Raw genomic sequence first — 23,519 nt, forward strand, 5'->3', positions numbered from 1 at the left:
CAGCCAGCGAAATCAAACATTTGAGTAGCGTTTCCTTTGATTTGTCATGATTAACTTAAACGTATGCTCCTGCCATACCTATCTATCTATTTGTGAGCTAAAAATACTCAGATTCCCCATGCCACTTTAAAGGCCTGTTGTGCCATTTCCCCTTTGTAATAATCTCTCTTCCACCATCCATCAAGTTGGTGGTTAAACTCTGTTCTTATTGAGCCCCGGACAAACAATCCAGTTCAGAAGTCAAAGTACTTGTGACTTGAATTACGTATTCCAGGTGACCTTTCTATAGACCCCGTGACTAAAACAAACATTCAGATAGACTGGAGGGAAGTGAATACGGCACAAGCACGCCTTGTCTCCGAACCAGTAATTGACAGCGCATGGTGTCTCCCACTGTGCTGGCTCTGAAGGGACATGTTAACAGAAGTAGTTAGTAGACTCCCAAATCATATAACAATAGGGCTTTGATATAATTCAAGACTTATTTATTTGGTTTAAGAGAGCATCGGAATGTTTTTTTGAAATGGTTTGGCAGCATTTATAAGATCACATTTCTCTGAGCGTTTTATGTGACCATGGCACCTGGCGGCTAACCTCTTATCTCACTTGTCTTGTTTCCTTTTTGACCTCCTGACTCACTGGCAGCAGACAGACCAGATTTAATTTTAGCCGCCACAGCATTCCTCTCCGACAGAATAGAGAGAGAAAGATAGAGAGGTCTTGGAGGTGGGGGGGGGGGAGTAAGAGCAGTATAGAAGAATACACAAGAATAGAAAAAGATTCAAGATAGTTAAAAATAGACAGCAATGCCTGTTGCGATTTAATTTTATTGGGATGGGGAGGCAAGCCATCCACATTACGCCATGGTGACTTACTTATAAATCAGCTGCCGTGTCTCTTTTTGTCTCTCTCTTTTCCTAATGCTAAGACAGAAAGTCAACCATGGGCCAGAAGCTGGAGAAGTTGTCGGAAAAGGATGAAGAATCACTGGATAATTCAGATTGGTCTGGGCAAACTGGAGGGACAGAACAGTCGGAGATAGCAGAACAAGATGTGAGCAGAGATCAGGACAGTGGCAGTGTTGCGATCCCTCAGAGTATTGGTAGGATTAGTGGGATCAGTGTCGGTGGCCCGGCCAGTGGGCACGCAGGGGAGCTCACAGTCACTTCTGCACGTACAGACCCCCAAACCGGGCAGCCAATCAGGCCTCTAGGTCAGCGGGAGCACCCTCCGAACACCAGGGAAAAGTGGGTGGGTGGAGACGGGGAGAGCCAGGGTGTCACACGAGCTGCAGAGGAGTCAAAAACTGTCCTGAGCCCTAAGGAGACAAGACAAACTTCAAACAAAAAACGAGACTTTGAGAGCAAGGCTGTGGCCTATATTGGGACTACAGCTATGGAGGAGCAGGGAATTGGGAAGAAATCAGAGCTTGGTAATAGCAAGTCAGGTCCTGAGGCTCAGACCAGGGGTCTAACAGCCATGTGCGATCCCACTAGTGAGGAAGACTTCGTGGTGCTTGAGAAAGATGACACTTGGATGTCATCAGATGGGGAAAAGAACAGCACTTTTGGCAGCAGGATAAAAACCGAGACTCTTCAATCGTCTATTAAACGAAGAGTTGAGGAAGACTCTTCTGCTAGCTACATTGACGATAATCTTCAGCAACCCTCCATGAATGCCCCTCATGAAAAGGAGAAGAAAAGCAGTAGAAAATCTAACACACTTTCAGTCACGACTGACAGTGTGGAAGCACATGCAAGGAGTTTTGAGAGGGAAATGGGTCAACATTTGGCTGAAGTGACAGGCAGCAGGTGTTGGCTAAAAGGAGTGAGTCATGTTGGAGCTACCCACACTGAGACAACTGGGAGAGGAGAAGCAGAGAGGGAGCAAAACATGAATGACCACGGGAAGGGGCAAGTTTCCACAAACATTAAGGAGCACATGCCTACACAAGACTGCAGCGGCTCGGTGAAAAGATTAAGAAAGAGTACTGATGATCTGGAAAGCAGGCTTGATAAAGCAGTTCAGTTGAGTATGCAGGAGGAGCTTGGCGTGGAGGGAGCGATGAAGTCGAACTGGGACTCGTGCTTCAAAAAGGTAGATTCTTCTTTAAGAGAATCAGAAAATGAAGACAAGGAGAGCCACAATTCAGGATTTATTGCTCAAAAAACCCAAGTGGGAGCGGATCAGTCCCATCAGAACAGGTTTGCTGGTGCTGTCTCTAAGAGAGCTAAAGTAGGCAATCTTAGTTTGTACACCAAGAAAGGTGAAAGCCAAGCAGCCAACTCTCACCTCCCAAAGTCCCCTATCTCTGAAATACCACCACTGCAAGACCCTCCCTCATTTTCAATGGAACAATGCGATTTGAGCCCTTGTCCTCCTCTGCCAGGGAACGAAGACGGAGATGGAAAGATACAGGTTGCGAGCTTAAAGAGGGAGAGCGCACTTGTGTGTTTCTCTGCTGTCATCACCCCTCCACCTGTAACTCGTCTGTTGCCTAGGAGAGACACATCAGTGGCAACACAAGTCGGTACAAGTCTGGTAAACACAGACACCACGCCCGCCTCATGTGAGTCAAAAGATGAATCTATGCCAAAAGAAAAGCCCAAAGTTAAAGGTCCACCTCCACCTGTCCCCAAAAAACCTAAAAACCCTTTTATAAAGCTCAAAACTGCACAATTAATGTCCACCGATGTTAAAAGAAGAGGAAAAGATCATCCACGTTCTGAGGAGAGGGTCAAGAGGAGACACACTTTTCATTTTAACAAAGATCTTCCATGCAACACTCCAACTAATCATGACATGTGCTTGCTGTGGGATGAAAGGGGTACTTACACAGTCCCAACCAATAAACGGCCGCTGTCGGTTGATCTCAGCCCTTGGGAACATCTGTCGCTCAAACACATGGATGATCACTACGGAGATATGGTCGGCTTTGACTACTGTGTCCGAATAGCAAAATTGTCTCCAGAAGAGGAGCCGCAAAACCTGGACATGTTGCAGAGAGGAGTATTCCTGGAGAGACGATCCAGATTTAAAAGGTCACCACCTCCTGTTGCAAAAAAGCCTCCAACTTGTTTTGCATCCACAGAGAGCCTACACATACCTGAGGTCAGTTCAGACAATGAAATCCAAAGACCAAAACCTGCTTGTTCAGGGAAAAGAGAAACCTACCCTGAGCTCCCATCTGAAAGAGTCAGCAATGACAGCCATGGCAACTATGGTAGCCATAAAGACGTAATTGATTATAGTGATGATAGAGATGCAGGAAATGGCAATGACGTGGGTTCATATAAACCCGTGGCAGAAATGATCAAAGAAAGAAATCAAATGCAGAGACATCAGCGCCGGGTCAAACCTGAGGGGGCCAAAGCTCAGGTTCGGGTGGCAGAGCAGAGTCCAAGTGTGAAAGTATCCCAAATGAAGGATGCCTTTGATGTCCCAAAGAAATCCAAAGAGAGACCACCAGAAGTTCAACCATCTTCAAAAAAAGGTACGGATTTTGGACTGTCAATGTCAGAGACACCAGTTCTGTCTTTTTTTTAATGACCCAGTGGTTTATCAAAGCATTCACACAGCATCTAACAGTGTGTGTTATATTAGGATGAGATGGCACTTTCCACACTGCATACTGTCTGTCATGTCAAAACAATTTAATACATTTTCATGGTACAACTTTACTTAAAGGACTCATGACTTTTGGGGGGTTAAACCACTTCTCTGGTTGTGCAGGAAGCCTACTTTAAAAATGAATAGTTAATGAATGATTTTTATAGTGATATGTTTTTACTTTATTTAAGACTGACCTTCTGAAACTAGCTGACTGGCAGGGACTTGAAATTAAAAAATACATTAAAATCTGATTTAAAGCTCTTATGATCAATCATTTTATATTTTATATTAACAAAGGAAAAGCTTGGGTGCTGTTTTCAACAAAAAAGCTGTGATGAACCGACTGTTTGCTACCTGCTCAGCACCTGACAGACAAAGTGAACCTAGTGAAGCATTTATCAGATAAAGAGTCAGATAGTTCCTCTCCTGAAAGGGGTAAACAAAATTTTAATTCAACAGCATTATTAGACAATATATGGCAATTTATGTATCTGGGGAAAGTGGTTCTGATTTTAGATTAGATTAGGAGATTACTCAGTAATTACCCAGTAACTCAGCAGACCAACTCGCAAGGTCATCAACAAATCACTAAAATGAAACAATGTATGTGAAAAAGACAGATATTCAGAAACTAGGAGTCTCACATTCACAGTAGTTTCTTTGATTTCATCCACCATCCGCTTTTGGGACTTCTCATCTGTTTCATTTTATACATTAATTATGTAAGTTGGTTCTTGATGATACCAGAAAAAGCTTGTAAATGGGGCTAGAGTTGGGATTGTTTTATCAAACTACTATTTCCAAGGTCAAGAGTTTGAGCCCATAACATCTGTCCACACATCTAAGGCATCAACTTGAGACTGAAACTGTAGAATAAACTCCACCTGCAAGATGACTTAAATTTAATCAACTCTAAGGAGGTCAAATAATGTTATGTGACAACATTTACCGAAAAGGCAAACAGAGGGAATAGCCTAAGTAGTACCTGGTTCGACAGAATAATTGTGATGTAGACTACTGGAGGTTTCTTTATTGTGTTTTGGCAGTACAGGCTGAGGTGGGGTGGGATGGGACAGAGGGGGGGGGGGGGACCATGGTACAAAATTTGCTGCTGGCAATGAAAAAACACAGCTGAACAAAACGCACATTCAGTAGGTCTACTTCAAAAGACACGAGGAGGATGCTTGTTTTATACAGTCTATGGGAGGATGTAGCGAGACGCAGTCTTCCTGCAGCCCCATCCCCATTCACAGTATTGGGAAATTAAATCTGACTTTTCGTTTGCGCATGTGCCGTAGACAGTCGTCAACGAGTCCTGTTGAATTTAATAACGATGAGAGTAGACGATTGCTAGTCTTCCGCAGGTGAGAAGCTGACCTGAGATGCTCTGTTTGTCTTCTGGCATCCTGAAATACCACTAGATTTAAAACACAGCCTCCGGGCCACATATTTGCATCAGGAGGGGGAATACAGGCTGCGCTGTTTTTTTGTGTGTGGAGACAAGGGATACTAGAGCAACGTCCTGCAGGATAAGGGCGCGCCTAAACTACCAGATTCATGTGTTGTGATTGATTACCCCCGTGCTTACGAAAATCTTTCATAGATTTAGGAGGTAAGAAAGCTTGAAAAGTGTCTTTGCATTGTGCATTTTGCATGTGATGTGTCAGTCAGGTCTGTGCAGCATCCATTTAGCGCGCTGGATGGGTTTGAGAATGGGAGCAGCCAAAAACGTTGGGTGGAAATATCTGCACTTGCGTCAGCTGGCGGCGGTCCACCGCAGCTAGCCGCTAGCAGCTAGGCTAGCTCGCTAACCTAGCTTAAGGGATGGGCAGCTTGGATGCAAAACACACTGTCAAGCTAACGTTAGAGGAGCAGTTACACAAAAATCACAAATTGTTACCCTGGGCGGACAGCTCTGTATAGACACAACACAAACGTTCTTCACGTGTGTGATATTTTACAACACTCCCCTCGGGTTGTCTCCTCCTTGTTTGTGGTGTATTATGTTAACGTGTGTGTGTCAGCGGCTGTTGGACCGAACAGCCCCGGCACCGCTGCTGAGCTGCCGGGGCAGTGCGGCAGAACACGCTCTAACACTATCGTCCCCACCTTTTCTAACGTTATACTTTACATACTATACGTTACAACGGCTTGGTGGCCATTTTCAAGTGAGAGTCACATCTGGGGGGTAACGTTACTCACCAAAATGTAAATGTGCAAAACGTTACTCTATCGGTCCAGCCGTTACGTTAGCACGCCTTACTAAATTATAATTTTAGTAACCAAAGCTTCCTTAAAGGGTTAACGGCATGGTTTGAAATCACTCGCAAGACAACTGAGTGTCGCTATCATCTTGATATTTCAGTTTGTAGCTTGTTTTAAAGAGGAGGATGAGGGAGGGGGCACGCCGAGCTTTGTGGGAACATCAGCTAACGTTAGCCAGCTACCATTGTTTAACGTTAGCACAGTGCAGCTGTTTCCACCTCCATTGAATAAGATTTTTGGTATATCCAGCATGAACCTTCAAAAAATGTAACGTGCCGGTCTTATGATAAGCTTAGGCTGAGTTGAAGTGATAGTGATTGCATCTTGGGTGGCGTTGTACCCGTTTAGTGTCGTTGTCCAGGCAGACAGTGAAAAAACAGACATAGGAGGTTGCCTATATTTTAATTAAATATCAATCAAATAATAAATTGTCCTTCAGCTAACACTGTTGGACAATAATATACCATTAGTCTGTAAATGCTGAAACAAGGCCTAACACTGAGTGCATTGCTGTCAGTCAGACCACCATCATGATGCTCTTCTGTGTGTTGGGTGGTGATATGGTGTGTAGGGTATAGCAGCATGTTGTTAAATGGCAACAACCAGCCCAAAGCCTGCATGGGCTGAAGGAGCTCATTTTGTCAGATGCACATATGACATGAAGGCAGCTGCTTTTGAATGGAATACTGATATTGGCAGGGGGAACACACTGTTCTGGTTAGCTGTAAACTGTTGGTCCTGTGCTGTTCAGTCATTACGCAGCTACATGATAACTGTTTACAGCTCTGTGGAACATTGTGCTATGAATTAACTATATCCAGGGCACAGTGAGAAATTGATTCATAAGACCACATTGAAATGGTTAATTGCTCTCATATCTCAGATTATGATTATAGTTATAGATGAAAGTGCTTTTTAAGGCCACATACTTTTTACTATTTTTATTTTGGGGATGAAAACCGCACTCACATTTGTCTACATGTTAACCATGTAAGAATCCTAAAGATGCTAAATAAATACATGCATCACAATCTGTACACACCCACACAGTCCTGATGTGAGATCTAATGAGGCCTAATAATTAAAAACACCTGTGTGGGTGTAGGAAGATTTTGTTCCTTTATTAGATCAAAAAGGCAACAATTCATCTGTCCCTTTTTCAAAATCCGTGACTAAATGTGAAGGAGCAGGTGGTTTGGTGTGATGACAGACCTCTGGATAACTGGAGAAAAATCCTGCAGCCTGTAAAACACCTCAGTATGTCGCTTCAGACTGGCGGCTTAATTACCGCCCTGAGACATTATATTTTCCACAAAATTACACAGCAAAGCATGTCACCAAAAGGATGGAAAATCTCCCCCAGGTATCCATTTTTTAGGATTTACAGTAGACAAAGCTAAGACAAGTCAAGTTTGAGGAGAATTCCCCATTGTGTTTGGTTTTCATGTTCTGGCAGCCAATCTATCCAGATCTAACCATTTCCAAAATTGTCAAAATGCCAACAGTGGAGTTTTAAAACAATACTCTTCATGAAAGACTTCTCTTGAGCATTGTGGAGCAGCAGCAGGCCATCTGTGGTGTGCTCGCAGGAGATGTGGTAAAAATAAAACATCAGTGCCGACACTTTTCATAAGCGTGACCTTTTAGCCGCAGTAAACTCTAAAATATGGGGTGTTGTCCACAATGAAGTCTTCCTGCACTAGTTCAGGAAAACGTAGTTCTGTCTTCCCCAATTTCCTGAAATGCCAAGTCTGTCTTCTTACTCCATCAGTTACACAAGAAACTATGTTATTCTTAATTAATTAAACAAACCCCGTAGAAGGATAAAGAAGAAAATGGCTTGCTTTTGAAATGGCGAGAAAAGTTGGCAAATTGTGATTTCTCTGCTCTATAATAGAAGCTGCTCAGCTGCAGATTTGTGTATCTCATTTAATTTTATGAAGCGTCATCAGGTAGCCTAAATATTAATGACCACTAAAATTTAAAATGTGTTGTCTCATCTTGTTACAGTAAATTGAGGGCAGGTGCCCTCCAGTTTAAACAACATAAATAGGCTGTAAAGTGTTGAAATGAACAGTACGTGGATTTTATTTTAGGAAGCAAAGCAAAATTTCTCCAAAATATACCAAAACCCAGCTGAGTATGTTTGTTGTATATTGTGAACTTCTCTTGTGTTTTCATAATGTTGTTGTTAATGGCAGACCTGTACAGCCTGTGGGAAGTGTACATTTTTCTCATTATATGTTACTTTAAAATGTTGAATCATTTGATGTCTGGTTGAATCTTGGTCTCACACACATCTGAAAAATGACACAGAGATAAGGAGGCAAAACACAGCTGGAGGGGAAAAATGTGTCTCATGCACAGTTTACCTCCAGTAGGTATGCACGGGAACAAACTCAGTCACAGTTAATAAGCATAATCTCAGATCAGACAGACTGCTGGCAGTAAACCAAACTAGCCCTAGGGCTTCCTCAGCATGCTCAGTGATCATCATTTTCTTCTTTTCAGTGGGAAAATAGCCACTTTCTTCAGTATTTATATGTTTTATTGTCTATTAGAATTACTTTTAATTAGGCACATTTCTGGGCAAAACACTCACAGTTACTAACCCGGACTCACTGCCCTGTTATTTCTCCCTGCAGATATGTTGCGGCGAGTTGTGCGACAGAGCAAGTTCCGTCATGTTTTCGGTCAGGCCGTGAGGAACGACCAGTGCTACGATGACATCCGTGTGTCCAGGGTCACATGGGACAGCTCCTTCTGTGCCGTCAACCCCAAATTTGTTGCTATCATCATAGACGCCAGCGGGGGAGGAGCCTTTCTTGTCCTTCCTCTACAAAAGGTAGAGTGACACTCTGTAGTCAGGGCTTTTAAAAAGATCTTTTGAAGGTCAATTACAGAGGAGCTGTGAGGTTAGCATGAAGTCAAAAAATATAGAATTTTAATTTTTTTAGATTTCAGTTGAGCTAACATGTATAAGTCCTAGTAGCATGATTCAAAGCAGTACTCTTCCGGTCCTCAAGGGCTGGTGTTTTGCAGGTTCTGCTGTGAAATCAGAAATTGAAATTCTACACATAGGAACTTTAACTGTCAGGTAGGAATAAAAAGCTGTGTGACACTGGCAATGGATGGCCAAAATTGGACACAGAGGGTGTAAAGCATTCCCAGAGATACAAGGGTTGTACTGTAACGGTGCACTGTATCATAACATAGCATTCAGAGCATGTAGCAAATCAATCCTATAGGCTTGTTCTTTGTCAGCAGACCTGAGGCTCATATCTATAGCAAAAACCATAGATAATCAATGTTTAAATCGACCTGATAGTAAAGGCACCCAATGTGTATTCTGTTACAGTAGGCTTATTGAACACAATACTCACTGAGGGGATGGGTGCTGTGCTGTTTTCACTGCCACCGGGTTAACTGATGTATCTTTACTGTATAATGTCCTGCCTCTGAAGAAGCTGCTATAATTTTGGGATGTTCAGGTAGAAGTCACATATGTCCATCCACGATGACAACGGATAAGGTCACAACTACAGTAAAAATGTGCTTAATGTGTCCTCGCATTAACTGTTCTTATAACATGATTTGGGGTCATAATTGTGACACTAGGCCATCTGCTTGGTTTGTGGGTTCAGTGGGGGTTTGCTGTTTAATCTCAAAGTTCACGGTCGACCACCACAATTGAATTCAATCTTGGGGAAATAATGGTTGACATGTCTGGTCCTCTTTTTGCTGGTTTTACAGAGTTAGTTGATGTTTGACATTAAATAAATAACTTTCTGTTGACTTTCGAGTGTAATTTTTAAAACGTATAATTTATTGTGTGTGTTTGCTTTGTAGCCCAACATGTGATATGTGATAAAGTTGCAACGCAATGGTCATAGAAGAGTCAGTAACTGTCGTGTAGACATGCAAAGGACTAAATGTAACGTCTACAGAACAGCCCTGTACCTGCTGTAGCCCTGCTCGTCAGTCATTTTCATATCTCTGACAGATATCAGCTCACAGAGCGTTATGGCTCCTCGGCAGCTCAAACTCTTTAACCGCTTTGTAATGTAGTTGTCTTATGTCTCCTAGTCTGGCCGTATAGACAAGGTCTACCCTACAGTATGTGGCCACACAGGCCCCGTGTTGGATATCGACTGGTGTCCTCATAATGACCTCGTCATTGCTAGCGGCTCGGAGGACTGCACGGTCATGGTAAGGACATGGTTAATCTCTAATTAATTAATCTCTAAATGGATCACATAAGCTTTGTTAATAGGTTTTGGGGGTTTTCTTGTATGAATAATAATGGTGCTACTATTGAATCTACTCTAGATTACTGAAAAGCTTAAAAATGTTATTAATTCCTAGAGTTGTGGGGGTTTTTTTCAGTTTTTGTTTGTATGAATAAATCAACGCTAATACATTTAGTAAAATGTCTTAAACTTTTTGTAGCATATGATGGCAAAATAACTAATAATACAACATAATATACTACTGTTACCTTTTCAAAGCTTCTAATGTAAAAAAGTGTTCAATTTATTAATTTATATATATTATTAATTCAATTTATTTTCAGTACTTTTTGTGTGTTTGTGAGCGTCTTTCAGTAAGAGTGCTGTTTTCCTGTCTTTGGCAGAGATTATTATACAATTTTGGCTACATTGAGTTTTCCTGTGGTTGTATAACACTGTCAAACTTAATATGTCAAGTAAGACAAAGTAATAGGGGCATCTGTGGCTTAGGAGGTAGAGTGGTCTGCATGTCAAAGTGTCCTCTGAAATTTCTCCTGATGGCTGTGCCGTTGGTGTGTGAGAGTGTGTGAATGATTACTTTCGGTTTCTCATGAACAGTTAGCCTCTGCCATCAGTGTATTAATGTGTGTTATTGGGTGAATGTGACACGTAGTGTAAAGCGCATTGATCAGAAGTGCTCGGATGTCTAGAAAGGCGCTATACAGGCACAGTCCATTTACCATAATACTGTCTGTGTTGTTGTACATAATATGAATATATATATGTAATTTTAGTGGACAGATTTTCTCCCTGTAGCTCCTAATTTTATGTGTGGTATGTAACTGTTTTTTTGTTTTTTCTGATTCAGGTTTGGCAGATCCCTGAGAACGGACTTGAGACTCCCCTTTCAGAGCCTGTGGTCGTGTTAGAGGGCCACTCCAAGCGGGTCGGCATTGTGTCCTGGCATCCCACCGCTCGCAACGTTCTCCTCAGTGCAGGTAACCTTTGACTGAGTCCTGTGGTAAACCCGGTGTCCTCAAAGTGAAATAATGCTGTCTATTTGGCCATTTGTCCACTGTGCACAGCTGAAGTTCAAATATGACCCCTTATCTCACGGATTGCCTTCTGTCGCGTAGCTTTGGTGTAATGTAAAGTGCTCAAAATAAACTTGGACACAGAGGACTGTGTAGTCAGGCTGTGCTGCATGTGTCCATTTTAGGGTGTGACAACCAGATTATCATTTGGAATGTGGGCACGGGAGAGGCCATGATCAACCTGGAGGACATGCACCCTGATGTTATATTTAGTGTCAGCTGGAGCCGCAATGGCAGCCTACTGTGCACCGCCTGCAAGGACAAGAAGGTCCGTGTCATCGACCCCCGTAAACAAAAGGTTGTTGCGGTAAGTGGAAACGCTGCAGGGGATTTGGAGCTCGTTTGCTTCTCACATGGAATAATCTTTCCCAGAATCAGCCACCAAACTGTTGACTCAAAGCCTACTAACATGGCTGCCCAATCTGACACATGGCTGTGTTTCTGTTTTCAGGAGAAGGACAAAGCACATGAAGGAGCTCGACCAATGAGAGCAATCTTTTTAGCAGACGGAAACATTTTCACCACTGGATTCAGCCGCATGAGCGAGCGCCAGTTAGCCCTGTGGAAAACTGTACGTCACTGGAGTGAATAACATTCAACCCATAACACACTGATGCATACCCATAGACACTGCACTTTATATGACACTTAGAGCTGTAGAACCTTGCTTTGTGCAGCTTCCTATCAAGGATATAAGTGCAAATATTGTCTCCCGTGCTGATTGAATGTGAAATGAAGAATTCTTTTCCTATCAAATTTTTATACCTCAGCTCCAGTTGAGGGCAACACCAACACATTAATTTCACATGTCCAGATCTAATTAACAGGGGTCATTTTTTATGTATTGGCAGAGTATGATTTTGTTTTGGTTTATTATTGGCTATAGGTGAGATAAGTGTGATGTATTGAGCACAGGTGCAGCAGAGATTACAGGCAATAAATGATATAACGTCACAATTTAGCATCACTCCAAATACTTAATTTTGTGTTTCCAGGAAAACATGGATGAGCCAATATGTGTTCAAGAGATGGACTCCAGTAATGGAGTTCTGCTGCCCTTCTATGACCCCGACACCAACATAGTCTACCTGTGTGGAAAGGTGAGCAGGATTGTAAAGAAATTCCGCTATTGTTTCCCATTTCTGATAATACAGTTCACAAACTGACGTTGAGCTGCAACTGTGTGTCCTCAGGGTGACAGCAGCATTCGGTACTTTGAGATCACTGATGAGGCACCGTTTGTTCACTACCTCAACACCTTTTCCACGAAGGAGCCCCAGAGAGGCATGGGATACATGCCCAAAAGAGGTCTGGATGTCAACAAATGTGAAATTGCAAGGTATTATGTTATATTTTTTTAAACTTTTGTTCATTTAATTTGTGCTCCTGTGCATTAGTATAAGGCTCATCATCTTTGATTATTACAGAATTTGTCTGAAAAAGACCCCAATTTTTCATTTTAAACCAATTTCACCTAGGTTTTAATGTTGAATTTAATCTCCACACAACTAAAAGTTGCTGCAAGGGGACCTCACTAGGGCTGCAACAAACAATTGTTTTCTTTATCAATTAATCTACAGATTTTTTTCGTCAATTAATTGTTTGGTGTATAAAATGTCAGGAAAGTTTGAAAAATGCCAATCACAGTTTAAGTTTTTACGATCTTGTTTTCATTACTTTTAAAAATATTTTATTTAAACAAACTAATGAGCCATAGTAATATGTACATTTATATAAAGACTGAATTGCTAATGTATTCCTTTTTTTGATAAATACTCTGACACTGGTCTGTTTTTTTTTATTTTACATTTTGCAGTTAACAGGTTTGCTGTGTATGATCTTAATTATATTATATGAAACCTCTCTGTAGGTTTTACAAATTACACGAGAGAAAATGTGAACCAATCATCATGACAGTCCCGCGCAAAGTGAGTCTGCGTTTGTATGAAGTGATAAATATGCTGCTGTTTTATAGACCATCCGCACCTTACAGCATTCTCCTCATGACATTTCCTGTATCCTCTCCACCAGTCGGATCTGTTCCAGGACGACCTGTACCCCGACACAGCCGGGCCTGATCCCGCCCTGGAGGCAGAGGAGTGGTTCACAGGGAAGAACGGAGGCCCCATCCTGATCTCACTCAAAGATGGATACGTCTCCACGAAGAACCGAGATCTGAAAGTGGTCAAGACGAACGTCTTGGAGACCAAGCCAGCCTCAAAAGCAGAAAACATCCCGACTGTCCAGAAGCGTGTTTTTCCTCAGCCCTCAGTAGTGAGTATCCCAGCATATTTCATTGCTCAAAATGATTTTTTCCTTTTAATTATGGATTTTATTTTTGTTTCTCTAAGAAAAAAAGTGCACTTTTCAAACACGCAAACAGAATTTGTTGCTGACGTTTGGACTCCCCCATTCATAGTAATTAGTATGGTTGGAACAATTCACAAAAGTTATGGATCAGCACATACTTTGTTATTGGGGTCACGATTCAGTGGAGCAGCAAGGGAAAATTTTAACTGCTAGAGGGCTTTATTGCCTGTGAAATCCCTGCTCATTTTGAGGTTGATAAGATGCACACAAAGTCTCCTGTGAACAGTTCTGGAAATGATTAGCAGCCTTGTAAGAGTTAAATGAGACCTTGGTCGAACTAACTTTCCTTACGCTTTTGACCAGAAAATGGAAGATAAACTGGAAGAGGTACTTCGAGAGTTCAAGTCACTCAGGGACCGTGTCATTCTCCAAGACCGTCGAATCGCCAGACTGGAAGAGCAGGTTGCCAAGGTTGCCATGTAAAGGCACAGCCCCTTCCCACGACCGTCCGTAGTTTTGGAGAGTGTCGAGTGGACGGGGTCGGCCACAGCCAAATTCTCGAGATTCGGCTTCATTGAGCTTGGCGTCATCCCTGCGATGAGACCAAGCCTACATTCCAATAAGTCTCCAGTTTCACACTTTCGCCCCGACACACACACAGAAACGGAAAAACTCTTGCAGCTCACGTATACATTTGAAGAAAAGACATTTTTGTTGAAGGAAAAGTCTTAACTCTTTTTTGTTTTGTTTTCAAATTTGTGGTAAAACATTCTTATGTGAAGTTTGTACTTACTACTCAAAAACTGTATGTAGCATCAGTATTTCCATTGTTACTTTTTGTGTTGCCAAATATGAGTCGTGTGTTTTTTCATGCACTGCTTTTACATTGACTTTCTCTCCTGTTATACATTCCAGTGAAAACCTAGTAGATTGATTTAGTCAAGCTGGATTTTTTTTTAACAATAGCTGTTGAACTTTTTTCCTCCCACCAATTTGCTCATTCATAACCATCAGATTTATGAATGTGAAAGAATTCCTGAATTCTTAAATTTGTTTCCGTTCTTCTGGGCTTCAAATTTAACATTAGGGTTTTACTGGGGGGGAGGGTTGCATATCTCTGGTGTAAATGTTGTGCAAATGTAGTGGTGCCTCTTGTCACTGTTAAGGGTCAAACTAAAGTCGCCCTCACTGGTGCGTATTTGGTGTTGGGAAGGGACCACTCACCCAGCTCTTGTTTCACTGAACCTCTGACAAACAGTTCTGTGCACAAAATAAAGATTTTACACATGAATACTTCCTTTTTCCTTTTCTTTATACATTTTTTGCACTTTTATCAATTTATATTCCTGCAGGTCGAGTGTGGCTCACAGTGTGTTAGTGGGAGCGTTACATTTACTCAATTTCACTTCTGCCCTCAGATAGGGATTTGAAATGTCAGCCAGTGATAAAAACCCCTCTGGTATCTGCTGGAGACATAGGCTACTGTACATCTGAGGAGCACTTTCTATCAGTCAGCATGTGGTGCCAAGAAAAAGATTGGATGAGTGCTGAACAGCGGTGGAATGTAAATACCTTTATTCTAACCCCCGAATACTTTCTGGGTTGGTAGTTATGGATGGATAAAGAAGAAGGTACCAGAAGGAGGGCACCAGTTGTACTTAGGCCAAACATGAAAGCACTCAGTCTAAATCGTCAACTATTTTCTTCATTAATCACCTAATCTATAAAAAAAGAAAATATTGAGTTTCCAGAGCCCAAGTTGATGTCTTCCAATAGCTTGACAGGACCAAAAGCCATAGACACTGCAGTTAATGTAGGAGTATCATAGAAGACTTTAAAAAACAGCAGATACTTACACTGGAGAAGCTGGAACCAGTGAATTTGGGGGATAACAGTTAATCGATGAATGAAAATTCCTGTTGCTTAATTTTGTCAACAGACTAATTGATGGGGTGGAACAGTGGTGCAGTCACCTCACAGCAAGACGGTCTTGGGTTTGAACCTTGGTCGTCCCAGGCCCTTTATGTGTGGAGTTTGTATGTTCTCCCCGTGTCTGGGTGGGTTCTCTCCAGGTGCTCCCACTTCTTCCAACCGTCCAGACATGCAGGTTAATTGGTGATTGCCCTTATTTGGCTTCAGCCCTACTGTACACAGGATAAGCGGTTGACGATGAATGAGACTAATCAATAACTCCGAAAGCCTAAAAATCCTCCTTGATTAGCTGTCACTTCTTTTTCTGCTTGATGGTGATGCTAAAGCAGCAGTCATCAGGTCATTAAAACAAGGCCCTCTGCTGTAACAATGTTTTATTTAGTGTGAGGTCTATTTCAGTTTACATTTAATGGAAGTATCTAACAAGTGCTTTATTGTAAAGGGTATCAAGCCAAGTAGGTTGAAAAGAACTGGTCTTAATAATGATAAATGCCACCTTTTGTAGGAGGTGACTTGTTTGTCTACACCAATCAGCCACTTCCTCATAAAATCAGGCAATCAATACAAACCATTCATTCACCTTTCCAGTACAAAAGATTAGCTAAGCTTATGACTCTCTTTATGGTAACAATACTATATCATTCGAGGAAATAGCATAAACACAACATTTGACCCCACAATAGATTAAAATAACAATGAAATTTATAGAAACATAGACCAAGGGAAAAAGGTCACCATAAATGTAAATATGCCGTTAACTGATCCGTAACTTTAACACAGAATTCCAGAAACTCTGGAATACATAAACACTGACCAGGGAGGTTGCACATGTACATTTTTGGTAGTCACCCTGTGTAAACGCTCTATGTACAAATTACAACTGTGTTATATTAGCATGTTTTTTTTAGTGTAGCATCCCAGCATTTTATGAGTTTTTAGAGATGTGCCCCATTCATGCAGATTCCAACTTAAAATCATCCTGGTAATTGTTTTTTTATTAGGCCTCTTTAAAATCCTATTTGATTGCAGAGCACCGCAGCGCATTCGCGCAACACGTCCTCTCACTCGTCCCTCGCTCTCTCCCTCTTCCTCATGAACACAGCTGCACAAATCTGTCCAACATAACGCTGTCAATGTCAGAGACCCAGCTTAAAAAAAGTTATTAGCAAGCATGTAAGGAGCATAGCTAATAAGGAGAGCTAAGTTAATATTAGAATACAGCTGGGTTTTCAGTAGTCAATATCTACTAAACGCGCACACGCTCCCCCTCCCTGTCCCAGTGCGTCACATTTACACCGTCATTCTGTGGGAAACACAGCAGTATATATGTTTCTTTAGTATAAGAGAAGATGTTCCTTTATTAACCCCCCGTAGGGAAAATTCACATTGGCACAGCAGCACAGAGGAATATAAAAGAAGAAGAAAATACGATACATGTAGAATTAGTTACCATTGTAGGTAAAAGTATAAAAATATACATGTACATACACTATAACAACAACAATAACAACTATTATGTACAATGTATACATTATATATACACACACACACACACACACACTTAGGCCCCGTTTATGCAGGCACTTAGTTTATGTTGAAAAATTTATTTCTCAGCTAAATCTGGCAATGAAGTTAATTTGAGACAACACATGTCAGTACTTCCTTTAGAGCAGACATTGAAAGTTACTTAGGCCCCATTCATGCAGGCTCCAAGTAACATTTACAATGTTGTCCAAAGAGAGTTAGGCTTGGTACATTTTCCATGTTCTAGGTCTGATAACTACAAAGAAAGTGTTGGCCACATTCTGACATACACAGAAAAACACACTGCACACACACACACACACACACACAGAAATGACCACCTTTCCCTTAATCTCCATAAAAAGGAGTTTTCTGTGGACCACCTTACCTTCTTTAATTTGATCTGTCTCCCACCTTGCTATATGATTTAATGTAATTTTGCAGTACCACGCAGAAGCCATCTTTACCAGAACGTGGACATGGTTAGCTTCAACACACATGTCGAACATGTGGCTGTGCAGCTGTGGGAAGAGATTTTTCTCAAAACAATCAGAAAGAACCTGGGTGACAATGGCTGCTGTTGATCCCCTCCCCTGTGGAGCCTTTCCTTCATTGGTTTGTAGAAGCCGCTGAAAGCATCTTTCTGTAACTTGGTAAACTGCAGTGATACCCAGTGATGGTTTCTGTAGGCCACCTCTGTCCTTCAAAGCCAAGAATCGCTGCACCAAGTCATCTGTGGTCAGTGCTTGTGAGCAAGTCATGCAAGTAACCTTCTTTTTAATCTTTCTGACAATGAAGCCTGTGATGTAAGAGATTGCTGCTTCCTTGTCACCCTCGGGCACAAGCACTTAAACAGGCTCTATATCCAATCGGCGTGCGATGTTCACAGCCGCAGGTGTTGAGTCAAGGATGGGTGTGTTGTCACGAGGAAGACAGTTGCCGCTCAGAACTGCTCTACATTGGGGTTGTTATAACCTCCACGTGCTGACTGCAGAGAGAAACAACTGCAAGTGGTCCTGACTGAGTTTCTAGGTCAGGAGGTAGCAGCATGGAGCAGCTGGCTGCTCTACCAGGTCTTTATAGATGCCCATCTCACTTCTGTCACAAGCAATGAAACCATAGATGAGTGTCTTTTTGTGTGTGGAATTCACATGTACAAGTGTGTTGTCTTTAGTCTCCTCGGCTCTTCAAACTCAGCCTTTTGCAAGCAACACATAGCTTATGCTCTACTTCACGAGCTTTCCTTTCAAGTGTTTTTGGAGACTCTGCAATATTGTAGCAATGATCACACAAAAAGCTAGGCAGCTGTTTGCTGACATGGTGTAAGAATCATCAAGAAGTCATTTTCCACAGATATTTTTGTTGAACGCTGCTACCCAAATCAACATCGTCACACACATTCACCATCAGAGCAATGTCATCATGAACGACATCTTGAGCAACAAAGGCCTGTTCAGGTGTGTCTTCCACCATCATGACATTGCTATGATTGGCAGCAAGACTGTTTGCACCCCTCCCATTCATAGTTTTCAGTCACGTGACATGCGCGGTGACCTGGAGGGCAAAACAACCGTCCAACACGGCGACTCCCCCTTAGAGACGCCTCAAAAGCAGTCAGATTTTATTTGGATCACCTTTCAACTTAAGAAAAGGAAAGATATGAACACAAACTGCACGTGTTGGGCATATCTGATCTATATACCGTTACAGCATCCGCTGCCACATTTCTACCGTTAAAAACCGCCAGCTCCCTGCTGCCGCTTGACTGCGCTAATGTTTACTTTTACCTTCTGGGGAATCCCTCACCTAACACAGCCCAGGCTTGTCTCTTCCTCGATAAGTAAATCCGAAAGCACAACAACCATCAAGCATTTTGGTAACGCAAAGAGTAACAAACCCAAAGTAACAGTGTATCACTTGCATATTGGTTGGCAGGCAGCGGAAAATAAAGTTTTTTTGGCCTCCAAGGGAGCGTTTTCCTTGGAATATGACGTCACGTAAAAACTATGAATTGTCTACATGTGCAACCTCCTCTATACTATCTGTACTATTTACAGCAGAAATAATGATGCCACTTACCATCTCATTAGTACTTACCAAGCCTCCCTCCTTTTGGCTGTTCTTTGCCCTTTGAGAAAGAGAAAATGGTAGGCACACCGGTCAGTGTCCTTCAGGCAAGTCCTTCCCTAATAACAATTACAAGAAACATAAATTGCAGAGTAAATCACTTTTTATTCATAAAAGAGGTTTTTGTATTTGTGTTTGATTAATCTAATGACTAGTATAAATGTCCATCCACATTTTTTTCCACATTATTGCTATTAAAAGAAAATAATTGTTCCAAAGGCTATCATGCTGTGTGTTTTTCACAGAGAGAATTCTTTGAGCAATTGTCACTATCATAGGGGTCTTTGCATTAAATGCACTGAAATGTGAGTTGGAAAAAAGTGGTTATGTTGCATTATTGGTAAAATCTTCATTTGGTTTTTGGCATCAGGAGAACACTGAACTTGGCTGGTGTGTCAGTAATTTCTCCTTAGCAGTGACCTAATCAAGTATTTAGTAATGTAATTTATATTAATATATGATGGTCAATACTTAATCACTTTAAACAATAAATTGTTCTTTGTAAAGTATGAAACAAGGTCTATGTACCCTGGAGTCAGTGGTGAAGTGATGAATCTCAAAGTGTTCACTGCACAGACGAGAGGTCTTGCTGAGAGTCCAGTTTTGACTTTTCAGATTGAGCATCCACTGGTCTAGCCTGTTGAGATAACCTAGAGGAAAGCTGTACACAGACGAGTAGACATATATGGGTCAGGTTACATCCTTAAGAGGCATACAATACAATTCATTTATTTTAACTTTAAAAATAAGGTGGTGGACATTGCAGTCCTCATTGTGTTTTATTGCACTGTTTATTCTTGAGGCCTATTTAGTAAGTTCCTTCAAAGCCACAGCAATATCCAACTCCAGCTCAACCAAAAACATGTTGCAACATTTAGATTAATTTTATTTCTGGTACCATGCAGAAATATTATTTTTAAGTTACACACACCTTGTTGTAATTACTCACAATTCGACACTTTTTAACGTAGATTTCGATGTTTAGTGTATGATTTATTGTATAGTTTATGGTACTATTTCTGTAATTAAACAGCAAAAATGAGTACTGGACATGTTAAAACAGACAAACCTTAATTGCAATAAATCCATGCAGCTGCCACTCAGGTACACACAGGATGACTAGAGAAGAAAATCTAAATCATTTTGAACTATTATTCTTACCGTATCTGTGAACAAGAAGTTGGAAAAACTAGAGTAGATTATAAAAAACCTAAACTTGTTTAAAAAGGCTACTGGGGAGGAACTACATCCATTAGATCTGGGGAAAAGTCATCTACTTAGTGTTGATGCTCTAACCAGTAATTTTACATTCACAGCACAGCACCAAATCGTTTTCTGCCTCACATTCTAAACCTTATTAAGGCAAGGAAGACGCTGTCTCAGAATCATTAACGTTATAGATATGATTGTTCACATTTACCTTTTGTTTCTTAATTTCTAGGTTTTAACATTTATTTGTAGAAATTAACATAATCAATAGGCAAAATAAGAACCCCCTCCCTTCTGTATTACTAAGCATTTCATTTGTACATTAAAATCCAAAAAGGAACGTCTCCTCATTAGATTAAATTGGACTAGTTTGCATCCCTAATCTACTTTAATAACCTCAGCTTCTCCATGGTCACCATAATTTCTATAATTTCTTTAACAACCAGTTTTTCAGACTGATCTTAAAACTAAAATATCATTTAACAATCAGGATATAATGTTACAATATGTGTACAGGACAGAGCTGTGCAGAAATTTAGTCTTAGCTTGTAAGTTATCTGATGTATTTAACACTGGAGGGGCAGGTAGTTATTAGTAATTAACATTAGATGCAGCTAAAAAACATTACTTATATATATGTAACTTTAGCTAATGTTACAGAGCAGCCATAAAATCCTAGTTTTTCTGCTCAGCTTCTTGTGGTCAACTCAGGGTAGACGTTTGCCAGCGCTAACTAACTGCCTTCCTTTTTCCAGCAGGGAAACAACAGACAGACTTTTACTAATGGACACGCTGTATCCTACACTGTACAGTTACTGTCACCCTTATACATACATTATATATTGCCCATGACCTGGAAGTAACTTATTTCTTTATAGAATTTGTGAGAAAATGGCAATTGGCCGATTGACAGTGATGTTTTCCCGCTCGAAGAAAAATTTTGCTACAGCTTGCTAGGAAAAAGCTAGCATTTTGTGATTTCCTCGATATCACTCTCTGCAGTTCAATCCTACGTTGACTGCTTGGGGGATACAGCTTCCAGGGCACAGAGTTTTGAGTCTTATGCTGCATTCAGGCAACACTGGGTACAATACAGTGGCAATAAAGAGCCACTAACTTCACTTTAAATCTGCAAGTATCCACACCAGTCTTAAGGTGGGCCATGTGCAAAAAGAAACCCAAAAGGATGTTTAAAAGCCTAAAACATACGGTTTTGTTCTTAACATCACCCTGTTAACTTCTATTTGTGTGACAAAACAGAATTACAACTCTAAATCAGAGGTCTGAGAAAGGTCACCTTTGCCAAATCGAAATATGAGTTCCAGACCAGAGCTGTTAAGTTGTTTTGTTCATAATAATGCAGCATAAAGTCAAGTGAGGAGTCAAAAAAATGTGTCAGTGTTGCTTGCTTGTCACTCAATTTACTTGATGTTTTTTTTTCAATATGTCCAGGAGAAGGCAGGTTTTTTTTTTTTAAATGTAATGACTTCTACCTTATGTAATGTAATCTACAGTTGTTTACAGTGGGGGAAATAAGTATTTGACCCCTTGCTGATTTTGCAGGTTTGCCCACTTACAAAGAATGCAACGATCTATAATTTTAATCATATGTACATTCTAACAGTGAAAGACAGAATCCCAAAGAAAATTCCAGAAAATCACATCATATGAATTTATAAAAATTGATAACCATCTGATGAGGAAAAACAAGTATTTGACCCCCTACCAAACAGCAAGTATTCTGGCTCCTACAAGCCAGTTAGTCTTTCTTTAAGACACAGCCCCAATCCCAACCAATTATCTACATCAAATACACCTGCCTCACCTCGTTACCTGTATAAAAGACACCTGTCAACACCCAAACAACCAGCATCCAACATCACCACCATGGGCAAGACCAAAGAGCTTTCTACGGACATCAGGGACAAGATTGTTGATCTGCACAAGGCTGGGATGGGCTACAAGAGAAGATCAACTGTCGGTGCAGTTATCAGGAAATGGAAGAAGCACCACACCACCGCCAACCTCCCTCGGTCTGGGCCTCCACACAAGATCTCGCCTCGTGAGGTGTCCCTGATCATACGAACGGTGAGGAATCATCCCAAAACCACAAGGGGGGAACTGATGAATCAACTGAAGGCAGCTGGGACAACAGTTACAAAAGAAACGGTTGGTAACACACTACGCCGTCATGGATTGAAATCCTGCAGCGCACGCAAGGTCCCCCTGCTCAAGAAGACACATGTACAGGCCCGCATGAAGTTTGCCATTCACCACCTGGACGACTCAGAAGAGGCCTGGAAGAAGGTGATGTGGTCAGATGAGACCAAAATAGAACTTTTTGGCCTCAACTCAACTCGTCGTGTTTGGAGGGCAAAGAACACCGAGTACAACCCAAAGAACACCATCCCCACCGTCAAGCATGGTGGTGGCAACATCATGCTTTGGGGGTGCTTTTCAGCCAAGGGGACGGGATAACTCCATCGTATTGAGGGGAGGATGGACGGGGCCATGTATCGTGGAATTCTGGACCAACATCTCCTTCCCTCAGTGAGAGAGCTGAAGATGGGTCGAGGATGGGTGTTTCAGCACGACAACGACCCTAAGCACACCGCCAAAGCAACAAAAGAGTGGCTGAAGAAGAAGCACATCAAGGTTCTGGAGTGGCCTAGCCAGTCTCCAGACCTGAATCCAATTGAAAATCTTTGGAGGGAGCTTAAAATTCGAGTTGCCAGGCGACAACCTCGGAACCTGAATGATTTGGAGGCTGTCTGCAGGGAGGAGTGGGCCAACATCCCTGCCGAAATGTGCACAAACCAACTATAAAACCGTTTGACATCTGTGCTGGCCAATAATGGCTTTTCTACAAAATATTAACATGCTGTTTGTCCAGGGGGTCAAATACTTGTTTTTCCTCATCAGATGGTTATCAATTTTAATAAATTCATATGATGTGATTTTCTGGAATTTTCTTTGGGATTCTGTCTTTCACTGTTAGAATGTACATATGATTAAAATTATAGATCGTTGCATTCTTTGTAAGTGGGCAAACCTGCAAAATCAGCAAGGGGTCAAATACTAATTTCCCCCACTGTATATAGTGACTGGGTGTCCCGTATAGCCACAACAGGACACCAGTGTGCACGTTTGAAAAAAGTAATGTATTCTCTGAAGTGTGTTCTTTCATTAGGTGGAGCCATTTTCTTGTTTTGTTGGT

General features: G+C 41.4%; 1 protein-coding gene across 3 annotated transcripts; it reads left to right on the forward strand.

Moving 5' to 3' along the window:
- Positions 1-998: 998 nt before the first annotated feature.
- coro1cb (coronin, actin binding protein, 1Cb) lies at positions 999-14,801 on the forward strand. 3 transcript variants are annotated; one of them, XM_038734247.1, is made up of 11 exons: positions 999-3,493; positions 8,523-8,722; positions 9,964-10,086; positions 10,975-11,104; positions 11,326-11,507; positions 11,652-11,771; positions 12,196-12,300; positions 12,394-12,539; positions 13,071-13,128; positions 13,232-13,474; positions 13,874-14,801. In XM_038734247.1, the coding sequence occupies exons 1-11, from the start codon at positions 1,396-1,398 to the stop codon at positions 13,991-13,993; spliced, it is 3,525 nt and encodes a 1,174-aa protein (XP_038590175.1). In that variant the 5' UTR covers positions 999-1,395; the 3' UTR covers positions 13,994-14,801. The 3 variants fall into 3 exon arrangements, with proteins under 3 accessions (XP_038590175.1, XP_038590177.1, XP_038590176.1); XM_038734249.1 differs by lacking the exon at positions 999-3,493 and adding an exon at positions 4,867-4,976; XM_038734248.1 differs by lacking the exon at positions 999-3,493 and adding an exon at positions 4,988-5,224.
- The last annotated feature ends 8,718 nt before the right edge of the window (positions 14,802-23,519 follow it).

Source organism: Micropterus salmoides, unplaced genomic scaffold, assembly GCF_014851395.1.
Source record: "Micropterus salmoides isolate LMB-PRFRI ecotype aquatic unplaced genomic scaffold, ASM1485139v1 Ms_hic_scaffold_20, whole genome shotgun sequence".
NCBI lineage: Eukaryota > Metazoa > Chordata > Actinopteri > Centrarchiformes > Centrarchidae > Micropterus > Micropterus salmoides.